Raw genomic sequence first — 22617 nt, 5'->3', positions numbered from 1 at the left:
AGATCGCCACTACTCGACACTCATTGGACCCATTATAGAGTACAATGCCCCTTTTGGAATGTACCTCACAAGACATCTGCAGCAGCTGGAAAGACCACAGAAGTATCTCATAAGAGGATTACTGGCCTCAAATAGATGCCCTACACTGACCATCTCAAAAAACTCCAGCTTTACTCTGAAGCATATTGCCTACTCCGAGGAGATCTCTGCCTAACATATAAAGCTATGTCAAACCCAGAGCTGTTGTACATGCTACACCTAAAGAAATCCCAATCCCTCCGAGCTACATGCTCTAGGGACCTAAACCTTGCCACCACAATAAACAGGACACGCTGGAGGGGATAGATTCCAGTCCCAGAGACTTCCCATACTCTGGAACAAGCTACCCATCTATGTCAAGCAAAGTTCCTCATTAGCACACTTCAAGAAAAATCTTGATGAGTGGATGGGAAATAGGAAATACACCCCAGGGATCACTTCTGTGGCTCTGCTCGACAGGGGCACAGGAAATTAACTTTCTTGGGTGGCATAAGCCAGGGGGAACCTTGTTGGATAGGCTTACTTTGGCTCTTGGGCCGATAGCCTAGTAACTACCTATGAACCTATGAACCTATGATCACACCCATATTATCATCATGTAAAACTGCATCATCATAATATTGACTGTTGTGGTAAAATTGTTAAACCATAGATATTAGAAACCAGTGTTAGTTGTATCTCTTGTCTAGGTAAACAGCATCAGCTGATGCAAATGCATGAAAAATGTCTCTCAAGCCCATTTTGAATGATGAGCTTCAGATAAGCAGTGTACTTCTTATTTGATTTAATAAATAGCTTATTGTAAATAAGAGATATCTGTGTATGCCCCTCTACAAAGATGCACAAAAACAAAATAAAAGAGAAGTTCAGCATTATAATCGAGATGAGGAAGTGGCATTGCACAGTGACTGCAATTTGTATGAGAATCAATGGACGCTGGGTACCTCATCTCAGTGCTTGTAGCAAGGCAGATGTCATCTGTACTTATGGACAGAAATATCAGTGAATGTTTATCCTGCTCTGAGTTGCTTGACAAAACTGGAACAGAAAGTTGTCCACTGTGTAACTGTGACTATGCTGCGTTTATTTTTATCATATGAATTTAGTTGTTACAGCAGGGATCAAGCATGAAAGGCCATTTTGCACAGGAACATCAACAAAGCAAATGTGATAACAGCACTTAGTAGGATTATACACAAACCAACTCATACGTACCACAGAGATGGGCTATGGCTTCATAAAAAGAAAAGGGTGCAAAGGGCAAAATTTTGGTTTTAAACAGCTGAGCTGTAACATCAAACAGCCCATGGCAACAATACTGCATAAAGACAAATATTATAAGAGTTTGTCTAAAGCTAAAGAAAGATCAGTTAAGCAAATAAGGCAACTTTCATGTATCTTAGCAGCTTCAAGTGCATAACTTGTGAAGCCTAATGAATAGCAATGACTCTGGCTTTCAGTACAGGAAGGGGCAAGATGAGCTAACAGGTATCATGCTGAGGAGATTAATTCATTATGCAGACGTCATGACTCCTAGGAGAATAACTTCAATTGACTATTTTGCAACAGAAAATGAAGAAGGAAGTGTGATGCATATGGATGGGAACCCTAAGTCACACAATGACTTAGCATATTCACAGGAATCTTAACAACAGCATCAGATGAGGTATGAGAAGTATCACACTAGAAACTAGTTTTTAAACTGAAGATAGACTGTAATATTCACATGGTGCTTCTGTCACAAAACAGTTACAGCTAGGCATGGACAGGACAAGAGAAAGTAGCTCAAAGCAAATATACATGCATATTTGTGCAATCTCCATTCCACTGGCAAAAAAAAAAAAGAAAAAAAAACTTAGGCACATTCATCACAGAGAGATGTGAGGCCTATCAACTATCAACATCTTGCTACATGTGGAAATCTTGCAGTTCAACATACTGGAACTAATACAGATCAACGTTTATCAAAACCATATTGTACATGTGTACCATACAGACTGCTTATGCCAGTCACAACCAAAAAAAAAGCATGTTACCAAATGCAACTGTGAAATATATTAAAGTTCAATCATCAAAATACTTCACTCTTTGCATCAGGCCACATAGCAGTATCAATCTGGCTTCCAGATACATTTTAAAACACAATGAAATCAGCCAAGTATGCACACTTAGAAATTCATCCTCCAGAAGGTGAATACACAGATAGACATACATGACTTATCAGGAGCATGTTAGCAGAAGTCAAGCCACTGCTGTGTGTTCAGGCATTGTGATCACATGTAATGCATAACTAACAATGTATGATGCACCACTAGGAACCCCTTTCTTCTGCAACACCACTATACCACTGTAGGACCATCAGTTCATGTGGAACAACCTTGCAACATGATCTGTAATCACTACTGACACATGGCAATGTACTGTATGGGATAAATGATATGACCCTAGGTAACGTGTCTAGTATTCACAGTACATTTTCAGCATCATCTCTGTTCAGTATATATTTACATGAAATTGCTTCCTTTTATGATATTATCAGGCTTCCTTATATATATATATATATATATATATATATATATATATATATATATATATGTGTGTGTGTGTGTGTTTTTTGTGGAAACAAAGATAAGAATGTGTTAAATAGGAATTTTACTCCTTCCTAATACTTTTCATCCACTTTTAAAAACTAAGACGATGGAAAGGTTTGAATGCAGTCTACAAAGAACACAACAAATATTTCATGTACATGTACTATCTTTTAGCAGACATCTTCCCCCTTCCTCCCGAAAAGACCATTTGACCTTTGCCTTTTCCCCAGCATTCTGAGGCAGTTAGCTTCATTGGTGCCTGGTCTTCTGAAACCACAGCAGATGCTATTTTTACCATTTTCTTGAAGAACTTTATTTCACAAAAGTAGCTGCCTGTGTTCTTACTATGTTTCCTCCATCACTTCTTAAAACAATCATTAAAATCTTGTGGAAGCCATCTTAATAATTCCTTACATTGCTCACCTTTTCTAATTACACACTGAACAGATACTTATTTTTTACTTTCTAAGCAAGTGGATGAAATTACAGGCTCAAGATAAAACACATCTGTTTTTTGCCACCAATTCCGTAGTGAAAAACCAGTCTGTGATGTAATGTTTTGTTACACCACATCTCTGACAGAAGAAAGTGGGTTAGTAATCAAGACATTTCATTATTATGTACTAATACACCACATAGGCACCAATGGCATGCAAGCAAATAGCCACAGAAGCACAGCCACAAGCTTGACTGCAATACATGCAATGGCTATGTTACCCAACATAACTGTTGTAAATCTGGGGATTCAGGCAGTGTCATCAGTATTGGTATGATTACAGTTACCCCGTGGATTCCATCCATCCTCAACCCCTTCTTCCCATTTTGCACATTAGGTCATGGTGTTACTTTCAACAGTGACAATCATCCCGAGCCAAGGTTTAGACTGGGTGGCTAGCCCTGATGCAGTAGATCATCCATACCACTCACTCGCACATACACTCACACCTATGGCCAGTTTAGAGTGTCAAATCCACCTACTGCATGTCTTTGGAATGTGGTAGGAAGCTGAAGCACCAGGAGGAAACCCACACAACCCCAGGGAGGACATGCAAACTCCACACAGAAGACATCCCACCAGAGAATCGAACAGGAGAACCTCTACTAGATTGCTCCTAATCTCCACCCGCAAAAAAAACACATTTGTGGTTCAGAGAATGCACACTAATGCAAATGCTGTTATTCAAGCAACTTTGCTACAAGAAAAATAATTAAAAGTTGTTACCATTTTTGAGCCTTTGTACCCCCCTCATACCTCTCAACTGTTCAGATTTTTGCACATTATTTATTGCTCTGTTCTTCATAAAATTTGTAGTTTTCTGGAAAATGACTGAAAATTGAAGTCACTAATATGGGCATACATTGGAGCTTCACAGCTTTCCAAAAATGCATGAATTCATATAGGCTCTTAAGTCAAAGTCTTGTAAAAAAAGCTTTGGGAATATTTAATGGATACTAATTTTTCAGAAAATTTTAGTTAACCCTTGTTCACATAATGCATTGATTCAGTACCATATTATAAATATACTGTTACTTACATCTGAAGCTATAGAAAATGTAACACATTTCTGATTCCAGATCTTGGCACTGCACATAGTTCTATGCCATTTGCATAGCAGGATAAATCCTTGAATACATTCTTAGTGACCCACATTTACATAATGGCTTGGATGACTGATGGAAGATAGGGAGGATAGGTTTGCCTATCTTGGTGGAGGGACTTCTTAGGCATCATCCAGTGAGGCCAAAGCCCAAGAGATACTGAAGGAAACTACAGCAGACACTCCCTATGGCCAGGTATGGGACTCAATGGTCCTCTCATTGCTAGCCCAGCATACACAATAGCATTGGCACACTGGAGTGGAGAGAGAGGCCACACAGGCATTCCTATACATGATCAGATGATGTTCTCTCTAATAGCTTGTTTCACAGCTTTCCAGGTAGAAAACCTAGCCTATTACAACTGTTCTTATAACAGGACCTCTTCCAAAGTGCAGGCCTTCCTTGCAAAGGGAATATCACTGGTCCACCAGGAAGGTTCTTCTGGGACTAACAATAGAGACAGTAATAGCAGCTCATGGGATGCATGATGTGCAGACCCCTGTCTGGATGCATGGGAAGGCTTTGCCCTCTTCATAAAATGTAGGTTAAATTGTTGCAAACTCACTTTCAAATTGTCTTAAGCACATTGACTGCCAATATATTGACTAAAAGTCAATATAAATACTATAAAGCAAACTAAAATGGGAAATAATTGTTTCAGCTGTGACTAGAACTGAAACATTTACTGATATTGTTCTTCAGTGCTAATTCTACCAATTGTCCCATGAAACAACTGGTTATAACCCCAAATTACTTAGTTATACTTGAAAAATTGGACATAGTTGAATAACATGGACTAGAATGTAATAAGCAATCACAAGAATATTCCAGGACCTTGCAAAAAGATAGTGTTACTGATCTAATTTTAATTATCTGTAATTGAACCCTGAGTGCATTTTTGGTACATCTATTTGCCATGTTGGGCTCATAATCTCATGAAAATAAAATTGTGTAACTGTAGTTCATCTTAATTATATATGGGTGAATGATTTTGACATGGAATCCTATATTTGATATGAAAATGCATTGTTTTAACTTAATTTCTTCCTAGACTGTTTATGTAATGTTGTGATGGCTCTCATTAAGTTTATATCGGCTTAAACCAAAAACTCCTTACCTATTCCACTGTGCGATGAGGATGGCTTAACACAAAAGAACTAATGTTTTATTTGGGGGAACCTGTACATTTTGTCAGTAGAAGTTCAGCTCCCAAAGTAATTGAAAAGCTGTTAACGCATCAGCTTGATGAACGTGAGGTCTGGATTCATAAAGCAGTGCTAATATACTTGGCATAGGGCTTGTATTCCATAAGTAATGCTAAATAGATGTAAAGAAAAAAAATAATGTGAGAAGGTTGTCAAGTGAGCTTCAGTGAGGAGGCCAAGAAAATAACTCTGTATTCTCTCCACTACATTCCTCTGCTTCATTTATGATGGTGAAAGTTTTTGTCCTGTGTTGGGCAAAACTCTGACAACAGGAATGAGAAACAGTAGGCACTGTGAGCAGTTTCTAATAACCAAGTACCAAAGCTCCAACCAATAAAAAACACAAAAGAGGCAAACCGCAGCTGCTATAAACTGTAGTATGGCAAAATAACACCAAGAAATAGCGTAACACAATTTTTATTTCCGCTTTCGTCCGTGGACTTCATCAGAATAAAAAAACTCTCCAACCTACATCTTAAATACAGCCATAATTACCACACAATGATTGACACTAATTATCCAATTAGAAAAATACCATTATTTAAAAAAACATGACACTTAAAAAATAAAATGCTTTACAAAATATGCAAACTGATCAAATCATTACTTTTGTCTACTTTCAATTTTTGATGTTTTAAAAAACATTTCACGTTAATTGATTCATTTAGACCTGGTGGATGGTCTGACTTCAATTTTATTTGCCACTGAGTTTCCCTTTGTAATAGCAAATTCTTGAAGTCTCCCTCCCTCCCTCATGTCTTTGTAACATACTTCTAAAATAGAAAACAAAAATTTGCTAAAAGACCTACATACCAGGGAGTGCTTAAAGAGGGCATTTTTATCGTCCTTCGTTTTAATGCTATATAAATGCTCTCTAATGCGTGTTCTAAGCTCTCTAGTTGTCATGCCCACATAAAATGCAGAGCATGAAGAACACAGTGCTATATAAACTATACCTGCACTGCGACAAGTAACATAACCTGGAACAGAAAAAATTCTTTCTGAACTAGAAACTGAGATGTATGGATCAACAGATATGTATCTGCACATGTTACAGTCATTGCAACAGTGCATACCCTTCTTTACTGTGTTAACTCTAAATCTACTATCTTTGTGTTGTGCCAAAATATTTTTTAAATTATTGTCATTTCTTTGAACAAATAATGGCTTATCACCTAAAATACCAAACATTTCAGCATTTCCTCTAATCACTCTCCAATTTTTTGTAATGATATTTTTAATATACTTGCTATCTGAATTCATCCCAAGTATACAAACCATATTATTAGTTAAATTACTACATGTATTGATAACCCCTAAATTAATTCGTTCAAACATCAAATTCAATAATGGTGGAAAATCACTAGCACGTCTATTCAATATATCATCAGCTATTTGCTTTAGATGTGTTTTGGGAAAACCTCTATTAAGAAATAAAGAAGTAATAAAACAAAACTCATCCAAAACATCAGATTCCTTCGATGTCATACGACTAGCTCTGATGAACTGCCCTTTGGGTATGTTCAAAATGACATGTGTCGGATGGCCACTTTTATAATGGAGATAACCATTATTAAACGTTTTCTTCCTATGAATAGTACTATGGATTCTCATCTCTTCAGAATCCCACCTTAAATTAACATCTAAGAAATCAACAATGATACCTTTACCACCAATAACAAACTTAATATAAGTTGACAAAGAATTAATATAACTAAGAAACAAATCATTATTAACATCACTTTGATCCACAATAAAAAATAAATCATCAATAAAACGACAATAAAATAAAATTTTGAATTTATCCACCAAAAATGGCATGAACTGATGTTCCCACATTGCCATTACCACATTTGCATATGCAGGAGCAGCGGGAGACCCCATAGCTGCTCCTTTTCTTTGTCTATAGTAGATTTCTTCAAAAAGAAAAAAATTATTTTCTAAAATAATTTCTAAAAATCTGCAAATTAAATTAATAGTACTTGTTGAGAAACCATTATAATGATTAGACAAAAAATTCCGTACTGCCTCAATACCCAAATCCTGGGGAATGCAGGTGTACAATGACACCACATCTACTGTAAGCATTAAATGCTTCTTTGGATCGAAACAAAATGTAGCAAGAAATGAATTTAATTTATTTAAAAAATGCCAGGAGTCTCGTAAAAATGACGTTTCATTGTAAATGGTAGGTCCCAACAAAGCATCAATGACCAAAGCCAACCCTTCAGTAATTGAATGGGATGAAGACACGATTGGTCTAAAAGGGGGATTAACAAGAGATTTATGAGATTTCGGAATCCCAAAAAAAACCCCTATACGTGGCTGATCTATGACACAAAATTCATACAATTCACGACTGATATCACCCTCCATAAGGGCTTCATATAAATATGAATACACAGCACGTTGTCGTCTATGAATTTCAAAAAGTGAAATAGTGTCATATTCCTCCCTATTATTTAAAAGTTTCAAAACCCCTGGACTAGAATGTAATAAGCAATCACAAGAATATTCCAGGACCTTGCAAAAAGATAGTGTTACTGATCTAATTTTAATTATCTGTAATTGAACCCTGAGTGCATTTTTGGTACATCTATTTGCCATGTTGGGCTCATAATCTCATGAAAATAAAATTGTGTAACTGTAGTTCATCTTAATTATATATGGGTGAATGATTTTGACATGGAATCCTATATTTGATATGAAAATGCATTGTTTTAACTTAATTTCTTCCTAGACTGTTTATGTAATGTTGTGATGGCTCTCATTAAGTTTATATCGGCTTAAACCAAAAACTCCTTACCTATTCCACTGTGCGATGAGGATGGCTTAACACAAAAGAACTAATGTTTTATTTGGGGGAACCTGTACATTTTGTCAGTAGAAGTTCAGCTCCCAAAGTAATTGAAAAGCTGTTAACGCATCAGCTTGATGAACGTGAGGTCTGGATTCATAAAGCAGTGCTAATATACTTGGCATAGGGCTTGTATTCCATAAGTAATGCTAAATAGATGTAAAGAAAAAAAATAATGTGAGAAGGTTGTCAAGTGAGCTTCAGTGAGGAGGCCAAGAAAATAACTCTGTATTCTCTCCACTACATTCCTCTGCTTCATTTATGATGGTGAAAGTTTTTGTCCTGTGTTGGGCAAAACTCTGACAACAGGAATGAGAAACAGTAGGCACTGTGAGCAGTTTCCCTAATGACTGGTTGCCAGTTCCGCATCAAAGAAGAAGCAGTTAGAAGAGGTGGTAAGGAACAGTGAATGGATGCTCAATAAAGTGGATGCATTATTGGTTCATTAAAAGGGGTGAAAACAATAAAAACAGTATAGGAGAATAATAAATGGGGTATAGCAATTGGAAACACAGCAAGAAAGTTGTAAGGTTTAAGTAGTCATGGAGGAAGGATGCAATCCATTTACAAACAGGAAAGGGAAGAGGGGTGGAATGATAGGTGAAGGCAAGCAGTGGGGCACACAGACACATGCTGAAGACCACAGGCAGACTAAGATGGATGCATATGCATTAAGGGGGCTTGTACATAAAGGGTAAGCAAATGGTTGCTGACAGAAAGGGAGCTACAAGTCACCTGCAAGCTGACTGTCCCAAAAGGGCATTATTAGGATCTGGTACGTGTTGCTCCAGTGTTCATTTGGTCAGCGCCAAGGACTGCATCCACCTCTGGAGGTCTGATGGCATTGTCCAATAGTGTCTACTTCCATTAAGAAGGTTTGCTGCATGGTGACCCGACAGGCCATTACTCTGTCAGCTGCAAGTCTCCACTACTGTCTCCCATTTTGGCACAACCAGACAGAGATGGCAGATGGAGCAGGATAACCTGCTCAGGATGATCCAGAACCTGCAGCTTTGTCTCCATGCTCTGCCTGTGCTAAAACACAAGAAATAAGCAGTCACCCAATGCATATGGACACTTTCTCTTGCCTATGATACTAAGCAAAAGCTTAAAATTTCAACAGCCCAACCCAGATGTGTAGCAGCATATGAAAAGAAGAAACAAGCTGTTGGATTCCCATGTTAAGACTGTACTCTATGCTACCACAGTTATGCACAAAGGAGTAGATGCAGCTATATTAATGATGAGTACTTTGGGGCAGAAACTGTTACACCAAACACACCTGTATGCAGCGGTGCAGGAGCATGACATAATGTCTGCTGTGCCCCAAGATTTCAATCCTATAAATTCCATGAAACAATACAGTACTACAGCACATTCACTTGTAGCAGCCAGCTTGGAATATCCTAGTATTAGTCACATGAAATAAAACAAAACAAGAATCAGTAAGGTACCATTTATGGCAGAAATAATTAAATAAATATAGGACTTTGAATAGCAGACGTGACAAATTTGTAATTCTTCTGAGATTTCTTTGCACAACATCCCTCTTGGATATGGGCATTGACCTAACCTTTACTCTTGTAATGGGTGTAATAGGCTAGGCTTAAAATGACCCTTTGGTCAATAGCCTAGTAACCTTCTGTGAACCTACGAATGTATTGAAGACTGGGGATTGATGTCATTAAATAATGACAGGCATTTGAGTTTCAGACTTCATATCCTCCTGATAATGCATGCTACTGAAACCCTGTTGTTCCAGCAACTTTCTAAGTTTATAACAGCAACATTTAAAATCTGTCCTTATTTTTCATAGATTGTCTCCCATTATTCATGGTGATGTCCAGATTTCTTGAGCTGAGAGGCTGAGTAGTCCAACGGTACACAGCTGTTTCTACCAGTGATCACTGTCACTCTTCATTCTGTGTCTCTCTCTCTCTCACACACACACACACACACACACACACACACACACACACACACACACACGCACACACACAAGGACTCCTACTTTTATGCTTTTATGCACGCATTCACTCACACATGCAGACAGAAACACACACACACACACACACACACACACACACACACACACACACACACACACACACACACACACACAATTTTTTGGTTTCCTTGTCTTTATTTTACACTTGCTAAACAGCAAAAGTGCTGCTTAGTGAGTGTAAAATAAAGGCTCGCTCTCACTGCTCACTCTCTCTCATACACACATACACTTGCTTCTTCTTTTACACACACATACATTCTGCTTTCATGCACACACTCACTCACACACAGACAGAAACATAAGCACACTCATACACTCTTACACTTATACACTCGTACATTTTTTTCCAAACAATCCAGAGGCGGAATTTTCAGTATTTGAAAAGTACGGCTGATACTTGCTGCAATCTTAAAAAAAAAAAAAAAGTGGGGGTAGTAAGGCAACAGCCCTCAGTGACCTGCCAGAAATCCACATATTTTGGAATGAACAGATAAATACGAAGCAAACTCTAAGGATCTTTTGTAAAATAAATACAGGTGGAGCTTTTTTCCACCCCCAAAAGAAAATCGGAGTTCTGCAGTCAAATATTACATTTTAGTATTACACGCAATCAAAGTCAACTGAAACAAGTGAAATAACATAAACTCTACAATTAGTCTTAATGTTCCATAAATGCAGGTGCTTAAAGTTAACACAGCAGTCATATTAAGGAAAGGTAAATAAAATGCAATACTTTAATTAAATAAAAGTAAAATAATTTCAGGACAAGGCTATGCCCTTGATTTGAAGCAGCTGTGGATTATCCATCCACAAAATAGCTCCATCCAGTAACTGGAAAGGGGAAAGTAGTTGCTCCCATTGTACAACATACTAAATTTAGGGTTTCTAATAGCTACTTTGAAAGGCCCTGCTGATTTCATAATTAAAGGGGGCATTTCCAGGGGCAAAAGGACTGAAAGAGGGCAGTCCTTGGGCAGTCCTTTTGCAGCAACATAGAAAAATGGAAGGGTGTTATTACCAAACCTTTGCAGTGCCCCTAGGTTGAAAACTGTACTGCAAAAGTGTTAGCAGCTGCAAGATGGCTCACGGTATCAGAGCTCTAGACACAGTGGATGAGAAAACTCTCAAAATTATGATTTCAGGTAACAGTAGGTAAATTTTAGAGTGGTAGGTTCAAAAAATAGGGAAGAAACACATATTAGAAATAAGGAAACATGTTCAGACGCACGTAGTAATCCTTTAAGTATGTTTGCCTCTATGTTACATGAAATAAATAAAAATAAAACATTTCCTGTCATTATTAAGACCTCTTATAAATGCAATTTTACACTGCAGTTTTCTATTGCAGATTTTGTAGAACTTATAATTGTAGCTTAAAAAAGAGTTAGTCTGCATTAAAAAAAAAACAGAAATGGCATTATAAATAATCTTCTCATCACATACCCTACTTATAATATTTATTCTACCCTATCCTGCTATGTGCACTGACACCTCGTACATACAGTATGTTATTCACCCCACTTTTAACATGTATTCATACATACCCCATCCTAACCTACACAAAGTGACCTCATATGGATGGATTGTATCCTCACTATCCTAAGACAGTGACACTCCATATATGCAGTATATATATAGCATCCCATTCTAACATGTGTGGTAGCACTGTGTACAAACACATTGCACATCCCTGTTCATCCTATCACATACTGTGACTCTGTATGGACATGGTGTGCATCCCCGCCATCCTAACACGATGATACTCCAGTGTATATCACATCCCATTATAACACATATTCTCCAACATACAGTGTATCTTTTCCAATTGTAATACATACACTAGCAACCTATATACACAGTGTGCATTCTGCACTATCCTAACCCATAAAATTACATCTCATACACAAAGCATAGATCCCTCCTTATCCTAACACATATAGTAACACCCTATATTGTATCCCTCATCATCCTATCACATCTAGTGATAACCTATACATACAATATTTAACCTACTCTATACGCTGTGTATCTTTCTCCATCCTAATCAAAACAGTGGCTCCTAGCACAAACAGTATGTATCCCTCTCCATATTATTGCATACAGAGGTGACTTTACCACACAGTGTGCATCATCCTCAATCCTACTCAATCCTAACACCTCATATGCATAAAATGCATCTCACTCAGTCATAACACATATATTTATGCATCCTACATACAGTGTAAATCCTATCTTATCTTAACTCATATAGCCCCCATATACAAATGCATCCCACCCTATCCTAACTCTTTGACTTTTTAATACACAGTGTGCATCACACCCCATCCAAATGCATACAGTGAAACCAGATGCTAATTTTATGCATTCTACCCAATCCTAACACATACACTTATACCCCATGTATGCAGAGTAGCCCACTCCATCCAAATGCATACAGTAATACTTACATATGCACTGTATGTATCCCACCCCATGATAATATGTACAATGATACTGCATGTCCACAGAGTATCCCACCCCATCCAAATGCATAAGTGATATCACACATGCACTGTATGTATCCCACCCCATGATAATACATACAATGACATCACATCTGCACTGAGACTACCTCCCCATCCAAAGTCATACAATAATATCACATATGCACTGCAATTATCCCACCCCATTGTAATATATAACATATACAGTGATACCACATGCACACAATGGGTATTCCACCCCATCTGAACTCTTATACTTACACTGGATTATGCCCTTTCATACAGTGTCAGCTGTTGCTGTGCTGAAACAGCCAGAAGGCAGTCTTCCAGTTGCATATTGAAATCATAAAAATCCTATAGCAGGAGTGAAAAACTGTAGCAGTGAATTTATTATTCAGTCATAAAAAATAAAAGTCAACCCAGTAAGTGTTTATCACACTTCATGCAAACTCATATGAAAGGAATGCAGGGATGCCCTGTCTCTCAGCCCTACCTTTTCTGTTTAGGAACAGTATTAGGTACCACTCCTCTTCCATACTTACCATTGAATTTAGATGAGAAATATGGTAAGAATTTATTTATGTTTCATTTTTAAGGTTGCACGGATGTACAGTCCCTTGTCAAATGCAGACACTTTTTTATATGAAACACTGTCAGATTTCCTGAGTCCTTAATTAAAACAAAAGGCTTGTTTTTTTCATATTTTTCTGTGCAATAGAGGGTGCAGTCCATCTCAGTGTATTCAACCTTCAATCATGCCTTACCGCTTCCCACTATATATCTGTAAATATATTCATGTACACACTGCTATTGTCCATATACACTCTGTGGATGGAAGCTAATTGTCACCTGAGGTAAACTGTATATTTTTATGTTGATTTTCAGTTCATGACTTTTCCATGTAAAATTTCTGTAGCCAGACCATTTATCAGCATTTTAGTACAGAAGTTAGTATATTATTTTGGGTCACCACCTCTTGCACTATGATATACTGCTGGACCATTTTATACTAAATGGTGAATTTGCACATGTAAAGCAATGATAACAGTTATGCTGGAAATACACAAAGATACTACAGTAGTTCCTGAAATACCCCCTTTAAAGAGCACATTGAACATTTGGTTCCAGGCTGTTGACATACCTAAAATTATCAGAGCTCTGTGCTAGCATTTAATCTGGCATAAATTCACTATTAACTTTGCCAGTGTTCACTATTTTTCTTGTAACTCACAACTTGGCGAAGTATTGTAACAACCTTAGGAATGCAGCAGTGCTAAACTTCAGATGCAGGAAACAATTACATTTATATTCATAATATATCAAAGATGTTTGTACACAGTGACTACATAATCACTCTTTAGCAAATAAATTTGTAGTAATGTTAAATAGCATATTAAATTAGCCCCAAGACAAATTTTATAACAATTTAATTGAAAGTACTGATTGAAAAATGACAAATTAAGATACTGAAGGTAATTAAGGCCCATGTATTTTACCTACTCTATCTACTGTTACTTGGAGAATGTACATGCCCCATTTGTGTAAGTTTTCGTTCTGCACGATTTTGTAAGGATGGCCTTATTTCTGCCAAATGTATTCTTGAGTTCATTAAATTTTGATCTTACTACATCCTTATGAAGGCTGTTTTAGTCATTTTTCTACCCATTCTGTATGTAATGTTTCTGCATTTCTTAATCACCTCCTCACACTGAGTCCTTTTAGTCTTCTAAATCACTATTTATGAAAGCTAGAAGTCACTTGGAGTGCATGCTTGGTTTCCCTTAAGACACTAAAAATGTCCTGCCATAGCATCTGTCTGACTCTCTTTTATAGAAAAACAAATGCTCTATTAGTCTCCCTCTAAGGGGTTTCTGATGACGACTATGTACTCTTTCTTGTTTTCCTCCAAACTGTCTTCCTCTGAACTGTGTCTTTCCTGTTTATGTTGAAGAGGTTTCCTGAACATTATACACATCTGCAGATATGGTCTTAGCAGCTTATAGACAGACAATAGCTTTTCATTTTTAGCTGCAATGTATTTTGATATAAACCTTACAATCTCCTAGCTTTACTTGCTGCTTTCTCTCACTCCATCTTTATCTTTAGATAATCTAACACCAGTATTCCCAGGTCCATTTCCTCTTTATTTACTACTATTGTCCCTAGTGATGTGAACTCCATTGCAAAATTTCCATTTCTCAGAATAATGTAGTCATTACTTTGCATTAAATTTAAATTGTTGTGATTTAGATCATCCATCCCATCTTTCATCTTGATTTTTTCAGACAATTACTGAAGATATTAACCTGCATACCATCTCTGGCTTTTTCAGTATGTTCACCTGCAGCAAATGACAGCATGCAGAGACTGAAATATCAGAAAATACAGATTCAGTTAATGATGGATTTTGGTATTTTATCACAGCTAAATGCAGTTACAGATTTGAGGCACCATGAGTTTTGCTTTTGATATTTACTGTTGCTTTAGGTTCAGGATATGTGGATGCCTATGGACATGTACTTCTCATATTTCTAATCTGAAAAAGTTTGGTTTGGTCAGTTGTTATCATTTTGTACAATCATATTCATACAGCAATTTAAGCCAACCTTTTTTTCTGAATAACTGATGCATGTACAATCAAATCACCAAAAAGGTACATAACAAATTAAAATCATGTTATTTTCTTCTACACAGAGTCTCACGAATGAAACAGAAAGGTATGTAGGCACAGTGATTTATTTTTATTCTTTTTCATTTTCTGTGCACTGCAAGTCCAAAAACTCATATTATTTTAATTCTTTGTTTCCAGGAACAAAGATAGTCAGGAAGTGAAAACTGATGCTGTAGCACTAGTTTCTGATGATCTGACTCTCTGGGTGTACAAATGTCCTCTACAATACAAAGTTTGGAAGGAAATGCTATCTACCCTCAACCCTGGTAAGAGACATGTCTCTATATCTTGAGGGCTGCTTATACTAAAGATCAGTTTGTAAACTATGACCTAAATTCAGAGCTATAAGGAGGGCCAGCCATGGATCTAGGTCTATGCCTCATGATTTATAAAGAAATGGAAAGGTTATGTTACCAGATTAAGAAGTAAGTACCAATTCCAGCACAATTCTTAGACAAAGTTAGGTTTCATCAAGGACAGGTCATGCCTACTCAATCTGGTGGATTGCTTTGAACAGGTCACCAAAGCAATGGATGATGGCAAAATGGTACACACTGCCTACCTTGACCTGTCCAAAGCATTCAACACAGTGACCCTCTTGGGCATTGTAGACAAACTCAGAAAGTTAGGTAGAAACCCCTCTGTCATTCACTGGATAGCAACAGGCTGAAAGATATCCTCCAAGAAGTTAAGAAAGGGAAATCTACCTCATCAGAAGGCCAATCACTAGCATTGTTCCTCAATGATTGGTGTTAGTACCACTGTTTTTGTCATTTGCTTCCCTGAAGTCAAGGACAACATTAAGAGCATCTGGCTGACCAAGTTTACAAATGATTGCAAACTAGGTGCTCTCATACAATCGTCCAAAGTCCAAATATGCTTCAAGAAGGCATGACACAGACCAATAACTGGTGCCAGAGCACAGTCTAAAACCCAGTGCCAAGAATGGAATAATACAGTATCCTTTGAGGAGACAACTCCACTGGAAACTACCCCATTGATAATACTCTCCTATAAGTTGACCCAATGGTCAGGGATTTGGGTCACATGTAGACAGTAACCTGGAATCTGGCCATCATTTGTGTATGGTAGTAAGGAAATAATTTTATGTTGTGTAAGTAATAAGCAATGGTGCCATCTAAGTCCAAGGGTGTCATTGTTCTGCTGTACTTGGCCCTCATCAAACAAACCATTCAGTGCAATACCCCCTTCAATATTTACCTGAACAAGCATGTGCAGTAACTGGAGCATCTACAGAGGTTCCTCAACAAAAGAATACAGGGCAAAATCAGCAACCCCTATTGCACGCTCAAAGCCTTATCTTTGTACAATATTCTCCAGACTGCTGAGCAACAATTAATGTCTGCATACAAAGAATCCTTTGATCCCACTCTGATGGATCTGTTGTGCAGCCATAAAACACATAACTTCAGAATTATCCAATCTAGGCACCTAAACCTGATCCGCAACATACATAAGGCATGTAGGAGGGACAGGTATGTATCTCAGAAACTACCCCTTCTCTGAAACAGGCTTCTCATCCATGTGATCCAAACACAATTCAAGTGTAACTTAGACCAGTGGACTGGGAAATGAAAATTGGTATGACATCTGTGTCTCTATTAGACAGAAGTAGCCTGTTAGTACTTTACCACCCATGCCCAAGTCTCGATACAACCCACAGAATAAACCTATGTTATCAAAACTTGTCATATACATTTCAGAAGCATGGCTAGGCTTAAAATACCCCCTTGGGGTCATTAGCCTAGTAATCACCTATGGATTTATGAGCCTATAATTACATAAAGATAAGGTTAAAAATTCATGAAGGTTTAAATGGCTCCATTACATAGTCTAGCATGACAGCTAGTAATTTATGAAATTTTAGACTGATGCAAAAAAAGAGAGATTTGCTTATATTGCAAAAAGATCGCTTATAGCCCTCACATTGGGGGCTTTGCTCATCCATCTTCTTTACATATATATGCCATCTTTCTGGTTACACAAATGGGAGGGGGCTACCATGCCCTGTGCTATAACAGCCAAGCTGTACTCTCAGTGTTTCTCTATGAAAAATAATGATGGGGAAGCAGAAAGTCAGTAAGTCTGGATCAACAGTTTGAAGCCATTTATAATTCATCAATTAGTAGGTTAACTATGTTATGTGGTCACTTGTTAAATGCCTGAACATCTTTATTAAGTTCTTCTCAAACACTAATACAATGTATTTAACAACTTCATAAATACTAGTACAGTGTGTGATTCCAAATGAAATGTTTCTATTATTGCAATAATTTTCTCATAAAAGTATCAGTGGCATATGTGATCCTGCATGAAATACCTACATTTCTTCATTCATTTCTTTGTAAAAGAGCTTAATGCCATGTGTGAGCCCACATGAAATATCAGATTTCAATATCAAGTCACATTTTGAGTGTTTAATCCTAAACACTGAACAAAGATAAATACAAACAGAAATTAAATGTAAAGTAAATAATAATTAAGTACTATGACCAGATACAAATACAAAATAACACATATTAATATTCAACAAGCTGAAATACGACAAAACAAGCCTTTATGGAAACATGGATCTTATTCTTAAACCTGGTCACATGTTTGTACTTCTGAAGATGGCAAGGTGGTACGTTCCACAGGAGTTGGGTTTGTTAGGAAAAAGAACGTCAGTCAGACATCTCTAATCACATTCTAGGAATGGCTACCAGTCCGTCATTACCTGAGGGAAGTGGCTGGAAAGGTAGTCAAGTGACAACAGTCCTTTTGGACTGGCAGGAATCCAGATCATTCAGAGCTTGGTACATTATAGGTCAATCTCCATGCCAGTATCAGCCATTGCAGACTCCACATCACAGGTCTAATGTGGGCATGAAGAGGGTAAAACATGAAAGTCTAGTAGTCCAGGTTAGCATGCAAGAGCCAGAGGTAAAAGGCATTACAGTAAACCAAATATGAAAGACCAAATCAAGAATGACCATTTTGATTTCCCATAGCAAATTAATATGCTTGACCCAAACAATGTTCTAGAAAAGAAAACATGTTAATTTAAAATCTGCTTTCCCTTGTTCCTTTAATAACAGTATATTATCCAGGATTACACCTATATGATGAATATTTGATGCAAACTACTGCTTTTTCCTTAGTTAATAATTATTGGAGAAGATAAGGATCTGAGGAGGGCCATACAGTCACATAAATGGTCATAGCCTGTATCATTAGTGGGAATGAGTTTCAGATGCCTGACTTTCATCTACTTAAGGATGGCATCTAAACTATTTACAGAGGTATAAAAAGTTGCTATCTATTCCTAAGGGAAGGAGGGGTAGTTCTGGGTACTCATTATCACAGCAGTGCTACCAGACCCCACATTTAGACGATGTCTCCAAGCAGTAATATATACATCATGAACAACAGTAGTGCCAACTCAGGGCCTTTGGTACCATTTATCACTGAGGGTACATCAAAGAGGTATTAATTCCCAAGATAACCATATGGGGGTGTCCTGTGAGATAATAGGCAGAACAGTTGAGGTCTATGATAGGGAGATCCCAGTAGGAATGCAGCTGCTATATCAATACCACATGGTTCATGGGATGAGCTGCCTTCAAGAGAGCAAGGAAGACCACAGTAGAATATAATTATTGCTCCTTGACCACTAGAAGCTTATTTACTACTCCAGTAATGTCAGTTACAGTGCTGAGCCAACTCCTGAAATTAGAAACACAAGGACATAAGTCAAAAGTGATCTGAACAGTGCATAAACAGCTTTCCCTCTAACCCTGTTAACAAAGAGGTGCTTACAGATATAGAGGAATTTTTCCAAACTGTACAGATCCAGAGATGGCTTTTTGATGTAATAATAATAGTTTCTGATTATTTTAGAAATATATAAGTTCATAGACAAAAACACACTGTTTGGAGAATTCCTGAATTAAAGTCCTCCAATTTTCATCATGTTCATTTGGCTGAACCAAGGTCTAGTCCAGTAAAAGTCATGTACAAGTCAGTATGACACTCTGACCTATACAATTTCTGTGGAATTTATATAAGATCACTACTATGCCAATTAGAGACCTACTGGAGAGTCTAAGCTTGTTTTACTCAACCTCATCAGTAAAGAAATGAGCAGCAGACTCAATGAGGCAGAAGCAGCTTTCTGGTTCCCAAGATACGATGGAGAGTACAGCCACTCTGTGATCCAGTAAAGCATTATTGGATGAATCAAAGCCATTGAAATCTACTTGGTCAAGAACACTGCCTTCTTCTGGGTGATTTCCATTTTGTAGGAAAAGTATAAATAATTTCAATCTTCTCCAGTTTTGTCCTGATCATACACATTGGGACTGCAGCCTCCATCATAGTTTCCATTGGCTATGAAGTTCATGACCATAGCAGTGTTCCTGAGCCCTGGTTAACATACAAACATATGACTTGGATGAACTGATCAGGAACATCTGCAGTATACTGATTATAAGCCAGGACCAAATGTTGATTGTCCTCAGCTCTGCACTCCAGATGGTATAATCTCAGCATGGAAATCAGCTCACTTGCAGATATATTTTGCAACTTTCTATATTGGACAAAGCAGATCAGGTGACAGAATTAGAAAAAAACTGCCTCATGGCAAGAGAAGGGTAGAGAAGATGGAAGGTAGTGGCTATTCTCAGCTCACACATCATTGAGGGAAGTTGATGGCTCTGGCTCACCTCTTGGGTGACATCTAGAGGGAGCATTGGGTGTAGAACCCATGCAGCATCAGCCTATAGGGCATGCACTATCTAGGGCTCAGGAATTAACATGTGGCAGAGGCATGTATGCTCCCTATGGCTGGCAGAATTAGTAGACCTCTACATAGCTACAGTAATGTTTAAAACTCCAAGAGGAAATGGAAAGTTGCACAAGAATGGAAGTCTAGTACATTGACTACCATCTGGCTCTTCCATCTCCAGGGAAGCAAGTGGGCTGAATAGGCCCTCCAGTCAAGAGAAAGAATGAGCTAAAAATGGGCCATAGGGTTATCACCCAGGATGGAGAATGACTGGCTCTCCCCAAGAAAGGAATGAAAAGGATAACTGGGTGAAGACTAGTAAGACAAAGTAGATAACTAAAAGAAAAAAAAAACTGTCCCTGCGACCGGTTCTGACAGGGCCACACACAAATGGAAGATGAAGTCTAAAGCATGATCTTTCTGAAGTATAGCAGCAGTAACAATCTGAATTAAGATAAACATTAATAGTTTTAAACAGACTCAGTGCTGACCAAATCTGAGTCACTCAACGTGTAGATGATTCAGTTCTAAGTATATAAACTGTTGCTGAAAAGCATTCAAATTAATTGATAAAATATTTTTAGGAAGGAACCTTTAGTTTTTTTTTCCTGCTGCAAGTACAAACTAATTGGAGTTGGTTGAACTGTTCTCAATCTGAAAGATGTCTGAAATGGATCCAAAGCGGATAACCACCCTCTCCCCAGTAATTCAATTCCTAAAGCTCTCAAAAATACAGACACTGAACAGATGACAGCAAACAAATAGGGGCCAATGCTGCCATCAAAACAAGCCTTTATTATAAATATAAGCTCAACTCCTATACTATGCCTGACTATCTGTGGATACACTTCATGTTAATTAATAGTGCCTTATATGAAGTTACCAGATTATAGGTCCTGCCTTGTGGCTTGAGTTGTTGTACAAACTTTGAGCCCCATGTAGACATGAAAGACCCCTGTCCATGGATAGCTTCATGACAGAGTTGTGATAAGTCATCCTAACAAGCATATGGCCACTACAATGAAGAGAGAAAGTGCATCTGCAAACACCTATAGTACAATACTTGTCTTATGCCCCATTTTATTCACAAGGCACCTACAGCAATAAGACACATAATGTACATGGCTTGAGGCTGAAAATGAGTTAAGAGATCAGTTTCTTACAAAAGATCAATCTCATGTTAAAATCCCAGTGAACATTAAAATTCTAGGTCGGATGAATAAATAATCTTCATTAGGTTTCTAACAAACTTAATAAAACAATATAATGAATATGAACACAGTAATGAAGAACAGATCAATGGATACCAAGAAGCAGAATCTGAAAATTAAATGTCAGAGTACTACAAAAAGTGTCCTAACAAATTGGCAAAAATACCTATTTCTTCATCATTCAGATTCTTTTTTGAACTTTGTAGGCATTCTTCTAGTCCAGATAAAGGCACCATTGCTGAGTGCAGCCCATATAAGATAAATGCATTTGATTGGTAGCTTCCCCTTGAAGGGGCACAGTGCATTGCATGATCACCATATAATGCTGGCATTCCTTCAGCAACATTGCTATAACTGGCCCCTGTACAGAATGTGACCTCACATGAGCTATTTGATTTCTATTTCGGTCAGTATTTTTCATTGTTATGAATCATAATAACTGTATTCTGTTACTGAGTACATCAAAAGCAACTCAAATGTTCTCAGTCTAGATATTCAGCAGTAAAAAGTAAAATGTAATAAGATTTGTTTTATGATTATGCAATGTTATGAAATCAATAACCTAATATACCGGTTTATAATACATAATTAAGCAACATTAGAATATATAGTTGTGTATTGTTTAAAATAAAAAAAAATGAACTGGAATAAAGTATTCCAAAATGACAGTGCTAAAGGTGATTGGAGACAAAAAAACTCTCACATAAATATGGGAGGAAATTACTATTTAGACTACAAATGGTCCACTGGGTCAACAGCCTAGTGTAAACCTATGAGCATGCTATGTAATATAATTTTAGAGAGATGTCAGTGTCACCATCATACTGCTCAACTTTCCAGACTTTTGGCAGACTGTCCAGATGTTTGCCTTCTATTTTTGGTCTGTTCCTCATAAAATTTCTGATTTTCTGGCAAATCATGGAGGACTGGAGTCATTAAATAATGACATATATTTGAGTTTCAGACTTCATATCATTCAGCAAATGCCTTCTAACACATATATTGTTATTCTAGCAACTTTCTAAATTTATAAGAGTAATATTTAAAATGTGTCACTGTTTCTGGGCCTTTGACCCCTTTTATTTTAGGCTTTGTCCAGATTTTTTTACACTGAGAAGTTAAGAGGTATGGTTACCATCTAATTTCTGACTTGTACTAAGAATACAG

The 22617-nt window shown here is 37.4% G+C and overlaps 1 protein-coding gene across 1 annotated transcript in view; it reads left to right on the top strand.

The window, feature by feature from the left end:
* LOC122813702 (zinc-binding protein A33-like) overlaps window positions 1-22617 on the top strand; it is a 623295-nt gene that overhangs the window by 421624 nt on the left and 179054 nt on the right. The window contains exons 4-5 of the mRNA XM_044086157.1: window positions 15477-15499; window positions 15592-15719. Coding sequence (XP_043942092.1) covers window positions 15477-15499; window positions 15592-15719 — 151 coding nt within the window. The remainder of the gene's footprint in view (window positions 1-15476; window positions 15500-15591; window positions 15720-22617) is intronic.

Source organism: Protopterus annectens, chromosome 10.part0 (genome assembly GCF_019279795.1).
Source record: "Protopterus annectens isolate FY-2018-M chromosome 10.part0, PAN1.0, whole genome shotgun sequence".
Taxonomy (NCBI): domain Eukaryota; kingdom Metazoa; phylum Chordata; order Ceratodontiformes; family Protopteridae; genus Protopterus; species Protopterus annectens.
The sequence above is the reverse complement of the archived record's forward strand: the minus strand, read 5'-3'. Positions and strand labels throughout refer to the sequence as shown.